At 33.1% G+C, this 17,654-nt stretch overlaps 1 protein-coding gene across 1 annotated transcript; it reads left to right on the top strand.

The window, feature by feature from the left end:
• The first annotated feature begins 2,103 nt into the window (after nucleotides 1–2,103).
• Nucleotides 2,104–15,486, top strand: LOC128552506 (baculoviral IAP repeat-containing protein 3-like). The gene is made up of 3 exons (XM_053533555.1): nucleotides 2,104–2,161; nucleotides 7,379–7,932; nucleotides 15,131–15,486. The coding sequence occupies exons 2-3, from the start codon at nucleotides 7,425–7,427 to the stop codon at nucleotides 15,154–15,156; spliced, it is 534 nt and encodes a 177-aa protein (XP_053389530.1). The 5' UTR covers nucleotides 2,104–2,161; nucleotides 7,379–7,424; the 3' UTR covers nucleotides 15,157–15,486.
• Nucleotides 15,487–17,654: the final 2,168 nt, after the last annotated feature.

The raw sequence follows: 17,654 nt of genomic DNA, 5'->3' as shown, positions 1-17,654 counted from the left end.
CGTTGTCACATAATGTATGTTATCGTTGCGGCATTGCAACATTTATATAGCTTACATAAGTGTATTTGTAACTAGTTCGTTGTATCTTGCAAAATGCTACAAATAGCTAATATATCTTCTACACATCAAACTTATCTTTTCAGTTATGAAAACGTAAAATATATGCTTAATTACACATAATAAGTGAATCAACAAGGTCATTCGAAGCGATACCGTAGCTTCATCGTTGATGTATGTCACATGATATCGATGAGACTTGACTTACGTTGGAACGTAGTTCTCCCGGAGTGATATCACTGCTGATTATCGATTTTCTATAAATAGCCTAATTAACTTGTGGTCATACTTTTGCGTGCTTGAAACGAAAACGAGACAATGCAGTTAAAAATTCAGTAACATTCTTAGATCACTAATGTTGCATTAATATAATATCTTACAATTTGTTATCTATGACGAACATTTAAGTTTGTTCTGACATATTTGAAAAGTGTTACAACTTGCTGGAACAGCTATCAGAGGTACAAACTGGTATTGTCTATGGACCGGAAATGTTTGGAAACTTTTCCGTTGAAATTCCGTTTCTATTTTTAGCCGCGGATTATTGCTAGCAGAAGTCAATGTTCTTTATCAAATAAAGCCTTAAATTTTGGGAGTTATACATGTGACACTGCGGTTAGGAAACATTTTTAAATTGTCAGTCTGGATTCCCAGGCTAGGTTTCTATATACATGTATCTAAGCTACCCTTTCTAAGTTATAAGCTACGTCACCTCTGGGGCAGTACTATGCAATAGCTAATCAGTTCAGGTGACATGAGGTCATCGTTTATTCACGTGACCATAAATTTGCATATTTGTATTCATACATTTGGTTGTTTTAATTAAAACGTTGACTTCAGTTTGTATTGATTTTAGTCGCCGAATTACATTAAAAATGGTATTAAGGCATATATTGTAGCTTTGCATATTCTGCACGTTGTGTAGATAATTCTTTACCTGGAAAGCTTGGAACTATTTTTGGTTGTGTTGTTAGGATGGTCTTAAGAACTGACAAGATTTCTCAAACTAAGTATTCTTTTTGACACTGGTGGCAGCAGCCACCAAAAATGGGTAGTTTCATCATATTAATGTACAAAATAAGAATATGTCACTCTTTATACAACTTATTTTTCATATCGGAAGTACTTTGACTTGAACAAAATAAAGCTTGACCAAAATATGTGAGCTACTGTGATCACTCCTCCTCTATAGTACGTCACGACTCCGTCTGTCGTCTGTACGTCCTTCAGTCGTCGCTTGTCCATACTTGTTTTCGACATCTCTTCTGAAACGTTTTGCATGGTGTAGGTTGATGAAACTTGGCATTGATATTCTGCTATAGGACCAGATTTTCCCAGGGACATTTTTCACACACGTGTAAAGAATATCCAATCCCTCACATTTTCAAATGTGACATGTCTTTATCCAAAAAGGAATTAACAAGAAAATCACATTTTAATTCATGGATTCTGTCCATGCCCTTTAGCGTTACAAAGTATTTATGACATCATGTTTTAATCATCATCCTAATATTATCATCATGATCGTCCACATCATGAGAGACAGTACTGTTTCACTTTCAGACATTATACATATGTAACAAAATTGCAATAACTTTCTGACATACATTCATATTGAAAGGTGCAAAACAATTAATACGATGTTTCCTATGCGTTAAAATTCTAGCTATTCTCATCAGCTAAGTCTGTTTAGTTTATATTCCGATGTATGAAAGCATAAACCCTTGTACTATCATGATTTACGGTGATGCACAAGGTAACGCGCAAAACACCTGTGGTTTCGTCATATGTGTTACGTACTGCATGTAATAAATTTCGTTCTGCCCTCCCATGCGTATTTGTAAAATATTAGTTTCCCGCTGAAAATGCGCTAAACATTTACACTTGAATATTTTTAGTATTTAAATTAGACTATATATTTTTAGATAAGTTTTACGCCGCAATATTAACTTCTAATAATAGGTATGGAAAAACCGATATATCTATCTATCTATCTAATAATAGGTATGGAAAACCCGATATATCTATCTAATAATAGGTATGGAAAAACCGATGTGCAAATTTATGGAAAACCGTATAGCCATTTCATCCTAGGTGTGTGGAGGTATGTTCTTTATTTTATATATATTAAATACATATTCAACTAGCATTTTAGTAGATTTTGATTTTATTGATGGCGTTAACATACCCTGAAAAGTAATCAAGATTCTGCGCCCAAACTGCCGGATACAGTGTCCCGTACTGTAAAATGTGAGAAAACAGTCGGGATGTGTTTTGTCTGACCGCAACGCTGAATAATTTGTGATATGTAATTGAAACAATGGGAATTCTTAAGTGTTTTGGATACACAAAACGACAATAAGTTAACAGTTCTTTTATTGTTTTAACTGATTATAGTTGTAAGTTACAATATAGAAGAGCCTTTTTAAGAAATTCTGACTGGTTGGTAGAAATAACAGCAAGTTTTAACAAGGGCATGTGTCATATTGCCTGCTGCACAGTAAATGGGCCAAATGTGTTAGTATCAAAGTCAAAAATTAAAGTTGAAGATTTCTTACCTGTTAAGACTTTTTCATGAAGTTGTATGTTTTAACTTCATGAAAAAGTAAAATAATAGATAACATTTTTGGCTGATTTTTGTTTTTATACATCATTTTCTATCAGTGGTTGGGCAAGGGGACGGACGTTACATGGCAATGTAAAAAGCTTGTTTCTGAAGCTGTTTACTGTCATTTAGATGAGAAAATTCACCAAATCAATAAACCAGTACATCTTTACAAGAAACTTATAAAAAATTTGCCAAAAATTGAAAAAAATAATTTTTTTGTTATTTTACCTGTCGAAGCAGAGAAGGAAAAAAACAGCCATACTCATATTTTTCCTGTTACCATTTATAATATTACACTTAATTGGATAACAACCTTTTAAATAAAGACACAAGAACATAAGTTATTAAACAATTCAGTTTTTTGTATATTTCTTTTTTATTTAGGCTTCAAAACTAGTAAAGAGAAACTGATGGTAAAGGGGGACGGACGTTACACTAATTATATACATTTGTTTTTCAAGCTTTAATGTTGCTTTACTGAATAAATACAGATTCTGTTAATGTTAAACCTATCTAGATGAATGAAAAATGATACAAAGTAATAAAATAAAAATAAATTATTATGCTGAATTAGAGTTTTAAAATATGGAGAGAAAAAGAAAACAGTATTTTTTAATCAGGAAATTGATAGTGTTCATCCTATGTATTCACTGACTTAATAAAGGTGTTTCTAAATTTTCATTAGTATGCTAATGTCATTCAATAAAAGATATGTGTGTGGTAATGGTACATCTTACTGCTAGAGTTAAGTACAAAATTCGCCATAATTTCTAACAATTTTTTTTTGCAAAAACTATGTTGAAGCATAAAACGAAATGAAACAGAACAAAATGAGAAAACGTATTAAGTTATTTCTTTTCATGAACATGTAAATGATATGTATCATATAATGTCATACACTTTTAAGAAAGTGACAGTAATCATCATCTCAGCACAAGAAGGGGATAAGAGCCCTGACATCAAACACTTTTTTAACTGAGGTGAGGAGGATCATTTTGTTTCATTTTGAATTTCACAGATACCGCTATAAATCATATTCATATACATAGATTAAGAAAAATCCCTGAAGTATGTAATCTGAAAGTAATGCTGAAAATACATTTATATAGACATTGTTTTCTATTCCCCAGTTTTGGGGATTGAAGGAAGGATCCATTAGGAGGGGAAAAATATGCTGTGTAATGACTAAAATACTTTTTTAATACGAGTTTGAAAAAAAAATACCATGGACCCTGTACAACATTTGGTACATTTACTTAAAATATCTGTGATTCATTGCCATGACACATCAGATTTTGTTTATGAAATGATCATAATTTAGAATTTTTTGTATTCAATTTAAGGGTCTACACAACCGTATGGCCATCATCACTGGCATGAGCCTGGATCATAAAATAAGTTCAACTTAAAAGAATTTCACACATTTAGTCCCACTCCTAATATGCATATGACAGCAAGCTTTCCCCCCCCCCCCCCCCCCCCCCCCTTCTCAGTTTTTCAAAAGAAATCACTTTGTATATACAAGGTTCATTAAGAGAGTCAGTGTTTTTACAAGACTAGGTATGGATCCAGAAATGTATATACAGGGTCCAGTTTTATGGCACCTTGTATAACGCTTAAGTTTTCCCAAAGTATGTGTTTATACAAGACTCGTTAAGAGGGTAAGTGTTGTTTTTAGAATCTTACAAGGATCCAGAGATATATACATGTATAAATTGGGCCCGGTTAAGTGGATCCATTTTATCAGTTTTGTTTATTTTTCTCATGTTGTTTTTATAGCCAACTGTTGTTCCAGCAGGGGTCTCGTTACATGTGACATATTATTCTTTTGAATAATGTCCTCATATTTGTAAATAAATGTTTTATTGGGAATGATTTAACACACAGCATCTTTATTTATCAATATATAAACTACAAAAAGTTACTGATGGATAACAAAATCAGAATATAAGAAATATTCAATTATCACAATTTTTGTAACATCCGTGCCTTTTCTGTAACGTCCGTCCCCCCTATTTTTCAGATGAAGATGATACAACATCATATAAATCTAAATTAATGTTTTTATATATTTATTACTTATTGATGCATGTCCTATCAAACAGGAGTTAATTTCATTTACATTTCCTCACATAGCATAAAAAAACAAAGATTTTTGCTCCAATTTTCAGGTCTTTTTTCTAGTTTTCAATTTAAAATACTTGAAAGTATGGGGGAAAAAAAATTTCAACATTTTTGATAATTTCATACTTTTTACATACTCTTGTGAAATAATAGTATCAGATATTACCATCAAAACATTAAAACACTGCATTTTGTACAAAATTAAGAAAAGCATATATAGGGGGACGGACGTTACACATAACTTTTGATATTTCATCATTTTTTTGCCAGCAAGGCTGCAGATCTATTTATTTTTCATTTTTTCATGATAGGTATGTCATTAAGCATATATGAAAGTAATTAATATCAATATATTCATATTCAATTGCAAAATAATTGTGGGGGACGGGCGTTACACTTTTTTTCATGCAAATGGTTTTTTGGGTGGTAAAATGGACTTTTTAACTAAAATGTCCATAAATACGCGCTGCAGGCATTTTTTTCATATTCTACAAAATACATAGTAAGACAGTGAGCAAGAAAATTATTTTGAATATGTAAAATTAAGACATTTTGTGTTCAATTCAAAATTTAGCATTTTTGTTAAAAACAGTGGTGTTACACGAGTCACTTTTTATTATCATATTCATAAAAATGTAACAACTTCAGTGATCATCAATGTTATACATCATTTTAAAGGTAATAAAATTATCTGTTTAAAGGTATTCAAATCAAACTTATATTTTGTTATTTGAAAATACTGTAGCATTTTTTGAAAAATGTAAAAATCCAATGCTAACGCATTACATGAAAAAACGGCCTATTTTCAGCCATAAAATGGCTTTCAAATTTTTTTGGGGTTGATTATGTATTTTTTTTTACTGCAGCATTTGAATACTAATAAAACACAATAAAAACAGTTTTAACAAAACTTGAAACAGATGTTCCTCTATAAATAAAATGCAGTTACATGTTTTTTGAAAAAATTGGCCCATTTACTGTGCAGCAGGCAATATAACATCAGTCAAATTTGTCATTAATTTTCACAATTTTTCAAAAATATTTTTATTTCTCATTTTGAGATATGCATTGTTTTTATAAGATTCTTGGTAGTTCACTGTAGTGTGTATCTTACTATTAATTTCAAATAAATATGCATGCTTGAAATTATTTTGTTAAGCTCACTTAAGTCAGATAAGAGTTTCTATTGTTTTAGTTTATTGCTGATAATAAGGATAACAAAACTCGATCTTAAAACGTAAAAATGGTTCCTTTCTGATGGGTAAAGAAAAAAATATTAGGTTGAATCATAACTTTATGATTTCTAGAAAGAACTGAATATTTTTGTGTTTTCGTCATTCACCGGAGATGCAAAACGTGTTACCACCTTAAATTCTAATATGGCTTTTAATTCTAAGCACAAAGAGGCATTAGTCATAAATTATTCGTAGGGTTATGGCCATAATTTAATTATCTTATATGATTAACATGATGATAAGGAACATACTAAAGTTTGATTCAAATCCATTTAGTGATAACAGAAATAGAGTGCAAGTGCATCAAAACCTCAGCCAAAAGCGGACATTAGTTATAAATTTTTGGTACCAGTGCTATGGACATTTACATATACTCGTATTATGTAGGCGATGTTGAGGTGTTAAATAAAATCTGTTTCATAATATTATAGCTTGAGTAAAAGTGCATTTCATAATATCAGAGATAGAGTAAATGTGTATTTAAACTCTTACCTGGAATTCTATGTAAAAAGGGGAGGTAATTCATGAAATGAAAATGCCAGAGTAATGGACCTTTTCAAAGATATGCGCCATGACGAGGAACAGTTATTAAAAGTTTGAAGAAATTTAATCTAGTAATAACAGTATGGAAGTGCATCCAAATTTATCTTGAAATAAATCTGGTTTTATTATTAGTATATAAACATTAAAACACCAAAAATGATAACAATAATGGTACAGATAATATATATGGAAATCGTGAATAAATTATAAAGGAATGCAGTATCCAAAAGTTATCAAATATGAAAAATGTGAGTTAGCAGTAATACAAAATGTGGTCAACGGACAAAGAGTAAAGCACAAACTGTAATATAAGTAATGTATTCTGTCTAAATTAAACATTATTAAATGGTCACTTCTTTCATTTCAGTTATCAAAACCGTAACATAAAACACGATGCAGAAACTGTAGATAACTACATCAAACTTTGAAGTTTAAACATAAATTCTTACCAAATCTTTCTTGTAGTCCTCTTTTATAGAGAGACAGCAGCTGTTGTCTGTGTCGAAAAACAAACAATAACTATTAAGAGTATTTATTAGATGTATTCATTTGTGTCATTTATTTACTCAGTGTATAACTATTGAGAATCTGATTACTGGTAATCAGACCCTAATTACATTTAAGTTGACAGCATGAATAAAAATTTTATTTCTGTGTTAAATAGCATTACCTCCAGTTGATTGTTCCCACTTATAAGCCTATAATAAATGTAACGTATCTAGCAGGTGGCTATGTTTTTATTTGTTAACTTGTTGATATAGTAATATCTGGAAGATGTCCTACAATAATATGAAATTTATGTTTAATACAGATCTGACGTAAGAGGTTCCATTAAGTTGAAGAAAACTATAGCGAAGATGGCAAACTTGAATGCGTACTTTGTGGACAGAGTTGATAATAATATACCAAATGAAATCCTGATGAAGTACGAATGGAACAGATTTCAATCTTACAGCACATTCCCAATCCAGTCGGCCCAGTCTGCGATAAGACTTGCTCGAGTCGGACTTTACTATTTTGGGGAAGGTGAATATGTGAAATGTTTCTATTGTGGGTACACGCAAGATACATGGCCTGCCGATGAATCTATCGAAAATAACCATGTACGTATGTCACCACAGTGTGCTTTTGCAAGAGGGGAAGATGAGTCGAATGTCCCGATTCCTTACCAATCAACTGAAGTCGCACAAGTGAATGAAGTAACCGAAAATGCGTCAAATAACACAATTTCAGACGACACCATAAATTCGACAGAACATCCAAATTATGCTGGCATTGCCGCTAGAAAATTTTCATTTGCCAGCTGGCCGGGTCGCAATCAAGATTTTACAGACAGACTAGCAAACGCAGGATTCTTTTACACAGGTCAGTATCAAGGTAACATTTTGATACTTTTCGCTAATATTGTAATACATAGCGTCTGTTTTTAAATAGACAAAATAAGATACGTTTAATCTGAAAAAAAGCAAATAGCTCTTAGGTTATCTTGGTATTATACTATTATTATGTTTTAAAAATGGCCATCCAAACGGCTTGCTGAAGATTGGAGGTCCTAAGCAGGTGTCCGCTTGTGCCGAACATAATGCCTGAAGGGCCAACAGAGATCTTAATCCACCATTAAATGATAAATCCTGCATATATATCCTTTGGAAGCATAGAACACAAGAGGTATTGAAATATGCAACATCCGCCACGTCCCGTATCACCGGCTTAAGCAAAATTCTGTATGTGGATCCATGATCTGAAAGGACTATAAAGCGCAAAAGTTTATCTATCTATCTACCTTCCATTTAGTAAAACCCCTGCTGGGGACCTAGACTTTGCGCGTCAACTAGCAAGAATGTTAAAAGAGTAAAAAGTAGTGGTAAAAAGCAAGAAGAAGAATGGTTAAAAACAGGGCAGGTGTATTTAAGGTGAGATGTGCTCAATCTGGCTTACAGCCTGACTGAACACTGGCCCAGACGAGTTGACAACATCTGAAGGCAAGGCATTCCAATGATATACTGTACGATGGAAGAATGAAAATTTATGATAGTTGGATGAGGGTGATACTTGAACGAATGCCTCGGAATGAGTGGTTTTGGTTCTGGAAGATCTAGTATTGGGTGTTAGGTAGTCCGGCAGTGGGATTGCGACCTGGTTATGCAAGTTTAAAAGTCATCACATGAATATAACTATGTCTGAATGGTTTAAAATCCAACAACAGATCAATTGTTTTGGAAAAAATATTGCATATGAAGTATACTTATCACGACTTCTTTAAAAGACGCGCATTTTACCATTTTTGTTATTAGAAAATGATTCGTGATTTTATGTAAAACTGTTGATGTGTCTAAACATCATTGGGGCGTGCGTAGTGTGCTACAAGGCCGCGGTAGTACACTACTTTATAAAACACTTTTTGAAGTATTACAATTGATTACTTAAGAAATAATATATCTCATCCAGTGATTTGTCATTCAGATGCGTATTATTATATCACTCGGGCTGCGCCCTCGTGATATAATTCCTTCGCATCTGAACTCCAAACAATGATTTATTCAAGAGCAAATCACTAAATGAGATATATTATTTCGATTCTAACACGTTACCAAGGATTTTTAAGTACATCCTTGATGACATTCATGAAATATTTGCCCGTTTTCAATCGGTTTCTTTTCCAGTGCGCCGCTATGACGTTTGACGCCATGACGTAATAATTGTGACTTGTTGTATAATAATTCACCGTTTTCTGCCTTCTTTGTTTAATAGGAAAATGAATCGGATCGTGTTAGAATTAAGAAATAATATATCTCATCCAGTGATTTGTCGTTGAATAAATCATTGTTTGGAGTTCAGATGCGAAGGAATTATATCACGAGGGCACATCTGAACGACAATGTTTTATTCAAGAGCAAGTCACTAAATGAGATATATTATTTCGATTCTAACACGTTACCAAGGATTTTTAAGTACAGTCAAACCTGTGTTAAAGACCACCTCTGAACAGAGACCACCTGGCTATAAAGACCACATGTTTTGTTTACCAATTTAACATTTACAGTGTATTTAACCTGATAATAAAGACCACCTTCCAATAAAGACCACATTTGGCTCTCCCAAGGGTGGTCTTTATAGACAGGTTTGACTGTATATCCTTGACGACATTCATTAAATATTTGCCCGTTTTCAATTGGTTTCTTTTCCAGCGCGCCGCTATGCCGTTTGACGCCATGACGTAATAACTGTGACGTCAGAACAGTGATTTGTTGTATAATAATTCACTGTTTTCTGCCTTCTTTGTTTAATAGGAAAATGAATCGGATCGTGTTAGAATTTTTGATAATTTTATTGTATACTAAAATTATCAAAAATACATATACAGTACACTTAACCGCACAATAATTGGAAGAATAGAAAATCGGGAATTCCTATCAAATGACAAATACAAACATAATTTCTTAACAGAACATTCAATGTATAAGCACTTTATTAATTAAGTGTAATAGAAATCTGCATATTGAAATGTCCCATAAATAATTTATAAATCTCATACAACTATTTACGCTATTGTGAGAATAACCTTGTAGGTAAACTTGGTAAAGATTTAAAACCAACGTAAAATAAAGGCAAAACACGCTTGTTTACATTATATTATGTACAAAAATGTATGACACTCATTGAGGGGCTGCTTATGATTATTATATTGCTCCGTATTTCAAGCTTTTTAAACAGCGGACGCAGTCGTATAGTGACTGTGAAAGCAAGAAACATTTATAGTGTTAGCTCCCACTCCTCCAACTAACATTAGGATAAGGATGTATGGATGCTTTACACCTGGCACTGTATAGATTGAGGGAAACTTCTTCTGTATCGTGCACTATCCTTATACTATAATTACTAACAATCCTCTGGAGGAGTCGCCCATATGGGTTTATTCTGACAATTCACTTTTTTGTTTGAAACTCATTGCATCAAACATTAAACAAGAAAATTTATTGCTTGCACTCGTTAGAACACAAATACTGAATTATTATTTTACCCGAGTATAAGGTTGTATTCATTCAGATTAATATGAACAAAAGACGTGTATGTTCAGTATCATTTTATATTAGATATCTGCTGAGGTCTCCAAATTTTCATGTATCATCAAATAACATCACATATAGTCATGTTTTTAAGAGCGCTCGAACTAAAGATGCTGTACAGTTCTTGCATTTCGTTTTGGATAACATATATATTCAATATGGAATACAGCCTAATTCATTAAAGTATGCAACAACAACAACAATAACTTTTATTTGCAATCAGGTGACATAATTGTAACAACATGATTAAACAAATTCTTCAGTTTATGGGAAATGTATTACTACATAATTATACACTATGTTAATCCAAGTATATTTACAACAGCGAACTTAGGTATGAAACAGCGCGCTCCGGGATCTGCGTCCAAAAAAAATGAAAAGATTAGAGCTTAAATAAAAGTTGTTTCATGAAAATCTATTTCGTTTATTTTAATGTTTTGGTGAGTAGCACATAAAATGTAAAAATTGAAGGAACAGTGGTCTAGTGGTTTTAAAAGGTGTCGGGCCGCTCATCCCGTTGGTTGTAGGTACGAACCCTACTGGGGTCGCTACCACACCTCATATGACACCTGTACTGGTTTTTCCATAAAGCGGACTCGAGAGTAGTACAAATAAACTTGAAGTATTCATCACAGTCGAGCTAAAGCAAGTTAGTGCAAACTAAAATGTAACAAATTATGTCAAAAAGTCTGATTTAGGAACACTATGTGGAGAGATTAGGTTGAAAGAATACCTAAAACCTTAACTTAGGTCAGAAGTAAGAATTTAAACGTTTGCATTGTTGTGAAACATGTCCTTTTCTTGAAATAAATTGCTAGGAGGAATTCTAGTTTTCCATATTTTCTAGCTCGCATATTAGTTATAGATACAATATATAAATATTCCAATACAAATATTCAAATATATTCCAAAATGTAATATGTTATGCCAGACACCTACCGTGTAAAATTATTTGAATATTTCATATGCGAAAGTAAGGTATGTATATGTCGTTTGATGTAGTTATTTGAGGAGTTATCTAATAAGGTCGGTAATATTACTACAAATATTGTCAGAACCGTAAACTATTTCCAACAATCTTTACTTATTCATACAGTATAGAAAAATAAGTCCTCAAAAGAAGTCCACGCCAGACTCTGAAAATTAGGTGATATTTGAAAGCAGCTTCCTTCAGAATATAATTAAACAAGGTACAGTCAAACCTGTCTATAAAGACTACCCTTGGTCTTTATTGGAAGGTGGTCTTTATTTACAGGTTAAATACACTGTAAATGTTAATTGGTAAACAAAACATGTGGTCTTTATAGCCAGGTGGTCTCTGTTCAGAGCTGGTCTTTAACACAGGTTAAACTGTATAGCAAATCAATATAAAATAAAATCAATTAAACGCAATACTAGTAACATTCCTCTATTCAGAGGCACGAATTACATAATAAAGCAGTTAAAAAAATTGCTAACACTGTTTATGAATTTCGAACAAATATTCATGTTATCAAGTACACCACCCATCTGCCATAACATTATGAATACATTTTTGTTTTATGAATCCCCTATGAATGTTTTTATTCTTGTTTCTGATTTTGAGATACAAATTGTTTGGTGTCCAACCCCAATTAACTCCAATGCCGACGAGTCTGTTTTAGAAATATTAAAGTATAAATTTGGTTAGAAATTCTCTGTTCAGAATTTTGGCACCTATGTTCTGAATTTTGACATCCCGACGCTTTTTAAAAAGATTTTTAACCTGCCAGTATTTGCTAGGAAACTTAAAATGTCATTTTTCTGATATTTAAACCAAACATCTATGCTGTAGTATACTAGCAGTAGAACAATACAGCATTATGGTCTACACTAACGGCCACAATACATTTAGACGTTACTTCACAATTCCAGATGCAATATCTCAAAATGTGCCATAAAATTTTTGAGGACTTTTCTTCTGTGTTTCATTTTCTTACATACTGCTCATTCCTCAGCAAAATGTTTGTGTTGGAATTAGTTCAACACCAAAGGTTAAAATGACCAGCCTAAATAACACATCGGTCTAGCAGACAAAGCCCGATCACAAAAATTACACTTATGATTTCTTTTCTAACCTGTAAGGAACTTCCCCACAAAATAATTGCACAGGATGGCATGTCTTTCAGGAATGGATTGCCTGTCCATTCATTAAACTAACAAAATAAACCATTATAAAGTTGAAATTGTTCGCATTGTAAAACATTTTCTCTGGACGTCAAAGTAAAGTGTTTTGTTTATTATAGTGTCATCTCTACTGAAAAAGGCTTACGAGACACATACAGACATTTGACATTCCTACTTCCAGATTTCTACTTTTACTGCTGATTGGTCAATATGGCATTTTTTAAAAGTTTTAAAAATAAAACATATTATCACATGTTCGAAGTCATGGGATTTACATAATTTTGGTATTAGACTTAAAAGCTCCGTCTTAAGTAGAGACGCTGGTCAAATTGACTTTGTCTATAATGAAATGTTGATGTTTCAACAGGAAAAACTAACATGTGATAAAAAGAATATAACACTCGTTGAATTTATTAAACTAGTTGCATAAAGTTGATAAAATGCTCGTAAGAGCTTAACAATTTATTATTTTATTCAACACGTTTAATAATTTCAGTATGAAAAGGCACTCGTATTTGGTCGATGTCAGATAAGTACGGACCTACACGTTGACTAATCATTAATATTTGTATGGTCACTTAATTGAAAAAGATCCTTGTTTATACAAGACATAGCCGTGGACCTGGTGAACAGTCGACCACACGATCAAGGTCCGATCTAACGCCAGCCTAATGATACTAATAATAATGATGACCAACCGAACGCGAGGGTGCTGCTTCAAGAAGGCCAATCTAGAAGTGAGCTATTTTTAGATTCCGGCATAGTATCGTTAATCTAATTGGCATACCAAATTATTTATGGATCATAATAAAATTTTGGCTCACATAACATGGACCATGTATATACCAAACCAATAAGTCAAAAGAAGTTTCGGTACTATGCTTCAGACAAGGTATGCACGACTTTTAAACAGTGATTGAATTTTATTGAAACATTCCTAAAGAGAAATATAATTAATGCTTTTTAAAAGTTTATATTATAATATACGTTATTTAAATATTTTTGACAAGTCGAACATCTTATATTTACATATTACCAATTCGTTTTATTGAGAATTGTTACGTTCATTTTGTAAGAATGGCGCCAAAGATACGATGTTTTGACGACGTCCACCTTTAGTCAGGAGGAATGTTCCGTAGACGACGTCGTAGTTGTTCTGTATAGTGAACAGAATGACCGTGAAGCTGATCATGATTTTGAATACATATAACTATGTGCAGTTTATAATAAAACGTTGTTTACAACTGGAAAGGAAATACAATGTATAACGTAAATATAAGATTTTATGAATTTGTTTTTTCGGAGTTAATGCGAAATGAACAACAAAAAAGGATTGACAAATTAAACACGAATCGCTAGCGCGATTCATGGATTTGCCGATCCTATTCGGTTGTTCATTTCTCATGAACCCTGACAAAAAATCATTACAATGGACATTCTTGACTTTCCACTGATACCAGAAAGCCTTAATTAAATATTATGTTCCGGTCTTAGATACGGCTCTATGTAGTCTTTTGTAGGGATTAAGAAAGGAAATTGTTTGGAAGTTGTTACTACATAATAGCGAACAAATACATAACAGAAGCTCATGCTGAAGTCTGTTTTCACTGGAAAGTAAGAAATACTCAACAAAGCATTATAACATCATGGCTTGAGTTATCGCACTGTTTAGTGTGACCACAAAGATAAATGCCAAAAAGAGGCAAGCTTGTTATAGGTTTACGACATCAAAATAATAACAGCAGGAAATGTAGTAGGTAGAAACCCATGTCTTAACAGGTTTTGGAGTTTTATTACATAAAATTCACTAACATCAAAGAGTAGTTAGCACACAAGAACGACATGCAAATGAGACTTTGGATGCATCTTAACAACTCTTTTTAAATCAAAAGGATATACTAGAACATACTACAAATTCAAGAATGACAGGTGCATATCTTACGGATTTCTGCGAATAGACTGTCAGTGTGACATCTAGTAACACCATATGATATTAACATTGTCAACAGACATGCTAATGAATAATGCAAAATATGGTATTATGTTTTAGACATGTGGACAAAAACAATGAGAAATTATTTACACAAAAATGAAAACAACCTTTAAACCTGGGAACATATTTAGATAAAGAAATCAACGTTCGAATTGCACACTGGCATGGAAGAAGCAGCGAAACAGGAAGCGAAGGATCATACTATCTACGTAAAATTCAGAGTATATTCGGGAGGTACAGAGAACAATAAAGATCACAAAAGAGCTAATCAGCGACAGTTCAGTGATTTGTGTCCCTCAATACTGCGTTGTATTCCCATATACTATTGACTATTTTATGATTAATTGTTTATTTTCAGTTAGATTATGGCTATACAAGATATAAAACAAAGGTCAACGTCAACCGCTACTGGTTGAGGACCACCAAATCCGGACGACCACCAAACCGGACAGTTTCGTAGCTGCTAAATTTTGCTGTATTTTTAGCAATCTTTTATAAGTCAAACACACATTTGATTTTTTAACAATGATGTGGAATTATATCTGACAAAAATAACTTCTTGAGGAGGAAATTTCATTTTTTGATTTCGTCATCCATACTGAAGCATGAAACATCATGGGGGGATTTGGAAATCCGCACTGCATTTCTTACTGTCATATAGAAGTTTTCCACACAAAAAAATCTGAATAAAATTTATATCTTTCAGGCCAATAATGAATACTTTGACTCGTTTTCACATCACATAGCAAAATGTCATCAGTACAGAGGTTCCCATAAGTTGTAAAATAACTGTCCAGATATATGGTACTGCCAAGCAGTGAAAATAAGTAGTTTAGTTGACCCTACATTAATGCCCTGGAAAGGGCATTAATCATTCGTTAGGGGTAAACAAATTAAGTCTTCTTCTTGAGGGTGCACCTAACTATGTTCATGTGAAATTTCACAGTTGTAAAGAAGAAAATGAAAGAGAAAATGGCGAAAAACCTCTAAAAGTGTCCGGTTGGTGGCCCCCGACCAGTATCTTTGATACTGGTTGTCTACTCTCAACAAAATTCCTAATCGGCAAGTTTATATAGTATTACTATTTTGTTAATAATGCATGTATTCACACGAAATTTTACATACCGGCATTTTGCTAAATATTCACGGTCGAAGTAACCGCATTAGGGGATTACACCAATATTGCATATTTTGCACGTGCAGGGCATGTGCACAAACATGCACGTGTTTGTTTACATCTTTGGCATTTATGACGAAAAGTGAAACTAGAAAAACAGATACCATGCTGAAACTGACATAACAGCAACACGATCGAACTCCTGCAATGTTGCTAGCCGAGATACATTTACAATACGTGGGTAAATTTGTTTTTCAATTTCAAAAGAAGTTTTATATACTTTGTTTGTAGCTGTTACTTTTATGATTATGTCCATTTTAACCTTCAGTCGGTGGCTATCTAACATCCAAACTCTTTAGACGAAATTTACCAAAAAACAATTCATTTAAGTGACCGATTTGGAATTTTGTTGTAAAATTCCGACCACTCGGGCACATTGCCCTTGTGTCAATTTCACAATGATATGTGTTTTTCTACCAGGACATTCGTCAGTAATGCCAAACGTGTTTATGAACACGTGCATATTTGTGTACATGCCATGCACGTGCAAAATATGCGATATTATTCAAAACGCCAAAGGCGGTTACGTTGGTAGTGAGTCGGCAAAAAATAAATCAATCATTATCTGCCGTAGGTATGTGAAATTTCTTGTGTATACATGCATTATTAACAAAATTGTAATACAATATAAACTGACCGATTAGGAATTTTGTTTAGTGCGATGACGTAATTATTTCTTGCATACGCGATCGATATCTACGACCAGAAAGACAGTTTCTCAGTTTTGGAAACAGAAAAATGTCGCATGGCGCCAGATCTAGAGAATAAGGTGGATGTGGTAGCACAGTAACTCTCTCCGACAGCAAAAACTGTGTCACTGTACTAGACGTGTGCGCTGTCATGCAACAGTTGAACATGTTTGAAACATGTGACTGGGCGACGTGTCTTGTAGTACTTCTTTATTTTTTTCAAGATAACGTCACGGTAGTACCTACCAGTTACACTTCTACCCTTATTCACTGGAATCTGTACTGCTATATCTTCGCTGGAGAAGAATATGCATAACAAAACTTTCTTTGCACTCAAAGTGCGTTTTGCAATTATTGGCCTTTGGCCATGTTTGGTGGTCCATAGTTTGTTCCCAACCTTTCTGACAGGTTCAAAATAATGCACCCAGGTTTCCTCATCTATAACAACATTTGCAAAAACCTTTTTGTCGTATTTTGGGAACATTTTAGCAATCTTTTGGCTACTTTGTTTAGTCGTCAGTCAAAAGATGGGGTACCCACCTAGCAGAAATCTTTCTAACTTTCAATCTTTTATTTGATAATACGAACTGTTTATAGTGAAATCCCAACAATGCGTGCAATATCACGTACAGCATATGAAACATCATTTTGAAAAAATTCTGTGATTTTCAAAACATTATGGTCACACGTTGCTGTCTTTTGCCGACCTGATTTTGGGGCATTTTCAACAGACTCTACACCACAATTAAATTTCTTTTTCCACCTGCGAACCATCTGATAAGACACCTTACTAGACACTTAAACACAGGTTATTTCGACAAAATCTCTTTTAAAGAAAAACCGAGTTTACTGTGAACTTTTATATATGACCGAATTTTTTCAGCATTTGTTATCGTTCTCCAACCATTTGACATAATAACGATACTCTTCTTAAATAAATTTGAGTTTTAGTACACAATTTCTTCTTGGGATTCATTTTCGATTTCATGATTTAGGTGAGTTTTTGTGATCGCTCG

Source organism: Mercenaria mercenaria, unplaced genomic scaffold (assembly GCF_021730395.1).
Source record: "Mercenaria mercenaria strain notata unplaced genomic scaffold, MADL_Memer_1 contig_2861, whole genome shotgun sequence".
Lineage (NCBI taxonomy): Eukaryota > Metazoa > Mollusca > Bivalvia > Venerida > Veneridae > Mercenaria > Mercenaria mercenaria.
The sequence above is the reverse complement of the archived record's forward strand: the minus strand, read 5'-3'. Positions and strand labels throughout refer to the sequence as shown.

Coding starts and splice junctions, on each gene's coding strand:
- LOC128552506 (XM_053533555.1), top strand. CDS start 7,425: ATGGCAAACTTGAATGCGTACTTTGTGGACAGAGTTGATAATAATATA. Junction 7,933..15,130: donor CGCAGGATTCTTTTACACAG/GTCAGTATCAAG, acceptor GTTTATTTTCAG/TTAGATTATGGCTATACAAG.